Below are 3,614 nucleotides of genomic sequence, written 5' to 3'. Positions count from 1 at the left end.
TTCACCCTCTGGTTTTTCCTCCTTGGGCTCTGCTTACCTTTCCTTCTTTGCCCTCTCCTCCTTCTTCTCGTGCTTTCTCCTCCCAGCTTCTCTTCTCTCCATCCCCACCGTCCCATCTCCCCGACCCCTACAGCCCGCGCCACTCCCACACCCGGGCCGGTCAGCTGCAGTTCCGCAGGCGGCCTACAGAGGGCGATGTGCGCCGCCGCTGGGCCTCGCCTCTCTGGCGCGCGCTTCCTGTGAGGTCAGGTGGGAGGAAGCGGCCTGCAGCCGCCGGGAGTGGACGTCGCCGAGGCCTGGAGCCGCGCCTGCAGGTGAGTCGCCGCGCCTGGGAGGGAGCGCATCCCTCGCCGCAGCCCGGGCGGGACTCGGAGCCAGTGTCGGGCTCCCAAGGCTGGGGCTGGCGGCCCGGGCAGCGCCCCTCCCGCCCCCCGCCCGGAATGTCAGGTGCGCCGCAGGCCCGATGCACGGGCGGCCCACCCGGCGGGGGCGCGATGACGAAGCACAAAGGGACTGCGCACGACCACCACCCGCTCGGCCTGCGCGAGGGCCGGGGGGCTTCAGGAGGGGGACGCGCCTGTCCCGGGCTCCAGGCCACGGGCAAGACGACAGGGGCTCCTGAGCTTTTTTGGCATATGTGTCATCAGTGCTTTCGAGAATGTAGACGGACACTGAGGCTCAGCTCCTGAGAAGGAATGGCCTTTACCCAGACTCGAGGGGAGGCGTGGAGGGGCCCGCAGTCCACGGGTCCGCGGAATGGAGCCTTTCGAGTGCCACCGCCGCAGCCCCATCCCACTTTTTGGGAAGGCTGGGCCCTGCGGTGCGTGGTGGCCAGTGTGATCTGCTGCTGCCAGACAGCAGTTGTAAAGTAACCCCGAAGGGACCCCCATCTCCCTGGGTGTTCCTGGGGAAGGCCGAGGTGGTGACATTTACTCCCTGAGGGAGCAGCACACTCACCCCATCTTTTGGTGGAGGGAAATGGAACCCCATTAGGGATCCTGGTGCCCTGGACTCCCAGTTTAGTACCCAGAGAGGGCCCTAGAACCAGAGCTCCTGGCCTCGTGTTCTTTCTTTGCTGCCCATAGGTGTGACCCCGGGCAGGCCACTTAAGCCTCCCTGTGCCTTCACCTGTACCCTCCTTGCGGGAGTGTTAGGAGGCCTGAGTGAGGTGAGCCTTGCAGGATGGGCTTTCCGCGGGGCGTGGGCCGCAGCAGGGGCTCTGGTCCCAGTTGCGCTGCAGGTAGTGCAGTGATTAGCAATAAAGCTTCCTTTGCCAAGGATCCTTTTGATAATTTTCCTGGTGGACTCAATGTCTGAAATATTTGTGCCTGGCAAACAACTTGCCTTTATTTCTCCCCTTTTTATTAATCAGACACAGCACCTGCTCAGCGTGGGTCACCTCTGTGAGCACCACTGACCGCAAGCCTCCCTCAGTTTCTGAAGCCTCCCTCAATTTCTGGTAAATTTTTTTCTTTCAAGCTTTTTGAAGTCAGGGGAAGAATCCTCCTCAGGCCTTCTTGAGTCTGGTCCCCCATCACGAAGAGTTGAGGGTTTTGTGGTGGGGAGAAATTCTGTACCACTTGGTTTCCATTAGCCTGCCCACCCTGACCACACAATGCAGGTGCAGCCCATCAGGGACCCTCAGTGCCTGGGAGGATGGTGCGGATCTTGGCCAATGGGGAAATCGTGCAGGATGACGACCCCCGAGTGAGGACCACTACTCAGCCACCCAGAGGTAGCACTCCTCGACAGGTAGGTACTCATTCCCAGTGGAATGGGACAGACGGCCTCCTACGTACTGGCTATTCCTAGCTTCCAGAAGTCTCTCTGGCTGACAAAAAGTCACTAACCTTTTCTAGCCTGAAGCCCTTTTTGCAGAGAGCTGGGTAAGACTTGGGGTAGGTGCCGTGGCTTATTGTCAACCTCCCTAGATCTCCTTCCTCCAAGCAGTCTTCCCAGACTTCACATCCAAGAGCTCTTTCTCCTTTAACTTGGTTAGCAAACCTCACTGGAGCTAATGTCTTTCTAAGAGTTGGTTGGATCAGAGAGAAGCTGGAGAGAAGTGGAGGGGATGAGCCCTGGGCACAGAATAATTGTTTTAAAGAAAAGAGTTATGATGAGTTTTAAAAATGCCTGCCCCAGAGCCGTGCCCTGTAGGCCAGCCTGCCTCAGCTGCTCCCTCTCTTCTTTGACCTGAGCATTACGTGGGGAATAGAGACTGACATTGTTTGCACTCGGAGAGCTTGTGACTTGGTTGTTGGGATTCTTATGGGTGGCATGGGGGATTGCTGAGAAAGGAGGGTGTGACCCTGAGTGGCAGGGAGGGCAGGGCACACCCTAGAGAGGTTGCCGCCTGGCTGGTGCCTCAACTCCAGGATTCATTCATGTCTCTCTGTTTTCACATTCCAGAGCTTCCTCAACAGGGGCCATGGTGCGCCCCCAGGAGGTCCTGGCCCCCGTCAGCAACAGGCAGGTGCCAGGCTGGGTGCTGCCCAGTCCCCCTTCAATGACCTCAACCGGCAGCTGGTGAACATGGGCTTTCCACAGTGGCATCTCGGCAACCACGCCGTGGAGCCGGTGACCTCCATCCTACTCCTCTTCCTGCTCATGATGCTTGGTGTTCGTGGCCTCCTCCTGGTGGGCCTTGTCTACCTGGTGTCCCACCTGAGTCAGCGGTGACCTCTGGGGGCTGATGGGGGCGGGCCTGTTGAGAGGGACTTGCTGGGCCTTGGTGTGAGAGCAGGCATATTTGGAGGGGATCTGGTGGTGCCTTGAAGGTGTGATCAGAGAGGGGACCACAGGTGTGTGTTTCCCCCTTGTGTTAAGCATAAGGCAGGGGAGACTCTAGTCTAGCATTTCCAGAGTGTGGGTGGATCCCTTGGTTCCCTTGAGATATTTTTAGGTGGTATGGGGCCTGTGTTTAGTGGAACAGAATCAGAGCAAGAAAGGGGTTCCCTTCCCAATTCTCTCAATCCTTTTATGCCAAGAAGAAAATCTCAGCTGGGTGCCAATATGTTCTGAAGCCTCTGGAAGACTGCTGGCTTCTCCTTGGCCTAGGGAGCACGACTTGGGCTTAGGGCAGGTGGGGAAAATTCCAGACTTTTATAGCACTGTTATTGTTTTAATGGTCTATTTTTATTGGCTACCTATTGTTTAGGACAAGTGGTACTGGCATTCTACTTATTGTGACATTTTCAATAAATAGATTTAAGTAAAAGTAAGTCCATTGAATAAATTTGTAAATACTCGTACACCTGCACGCTGATCTGGAAACATGGTAAAGAGGGATTGGTTTCGGGGAACAGGCAGCAGCGAGCCTTTGACCTCAGAGGGTGGTTTCTAAGATTTTCTCAGTAGGATCGCAGAGCTAGGAGAGAAGGTCCAGATGAAGTCTGTCTTGGACCCTTGCCTGATGTGTGGTTAACTGCCAGGCTCACTCTGAGATGCCAGATGTGATGCCAGTCAGCTTTGTGGGGAGGGTTCCTCTGGCCAGAATGGCTGGTGAGGCTGCAGGGTTGGGAGAGCTGGGGTACAGGTCCGAGGTCTCCCTTGCCCAAGGAGACCTCCCTGAGCAGAGGCTGCTCAGCCTCCTTCACCCTCCAGAGGTTCCCCGT

The 3,614-nt window shown here is 56.9% G+C and overlaps 1 protein-coding gene across 3 annotated transcripts; it reads left to right on the top strand.

The window, feature by feature from the left end:
- The first annotated feature begins 247 nt into the window (after positions 1-247).
- Positions 248-3,217, top strand: FAM241B (family with sequence similarity 241 member B). 3 transcript variants are annotated; one of them, XM_002756282.6, is made up of 5 exons: positions 248-314; positions 1,086-1,168; positions 1,373-1,459; positions 1,622-1,752; positions 2,410-3,217. In XM_002756282.6, exons 4-5 carry the CDS (start codon positions 1,657-1,659, stop codon positions 2,677-2,679), a joined length of 366 nt encoding a protein of 121 aa, XP_002756328.1. In that variant the 5' UTR covers positions 248-314; positions 1,086-1,168; positions 1,373-1,459; positions 1,622-1,656; the 3' UTR covers positions 2,680-3,217. The 3 variants fall into 3 exon arrangements, with proteins under 3 accessions (XP_002756328.1, XP_009008056.1, XP_017834537.1); XM_009009808.5 differs by lacking the exon at positions 1,086-1,168; XM_017979048.4 differs by lacking the exons at positions 1,086-1,168; positions 1,373-1,459.
- The last annotated feature ends 397 nt before the right edge of the window (positions 3,218-3,614 follow it).

This window comes from Callithrix jacchus, chromosome 12, assembly GCF_049354715.1.
Source record: "Callithrix jacchus isolate 240 chromosome 12, calJac240_pri, whole genome shotgun sequence".
NCBI classification, from domain to species: domain Eukaryota; kingdom Metazoa; phylum Chordata; class Mammalia; order Primates; family Cebidae; genus Callithrix; species Callithrix jacchus.
The sequence above is the reverse complement of the archived record's forward strand: the minus strand, read 5'-3'. Positions and strand labels throughout refer to the sequence as shown.

Bases quoted from the DNA above. Each gene is read 5' to 3' on its own strand.
- FAM241B (XM_017979048.4), top strand. From the start codon at position 1,657: ATGGTGCGGATCTTGGCCAATGGGGAAATCGTGCAGGATGACGACCCC. The intron at 1,753-2,409 runs GTAGGTACTCAT...TTCACATTCCAG, and splicing joins GAGGTAGCACTCCTCGACAG to AGCTTCCTCAACAGGGGCCA.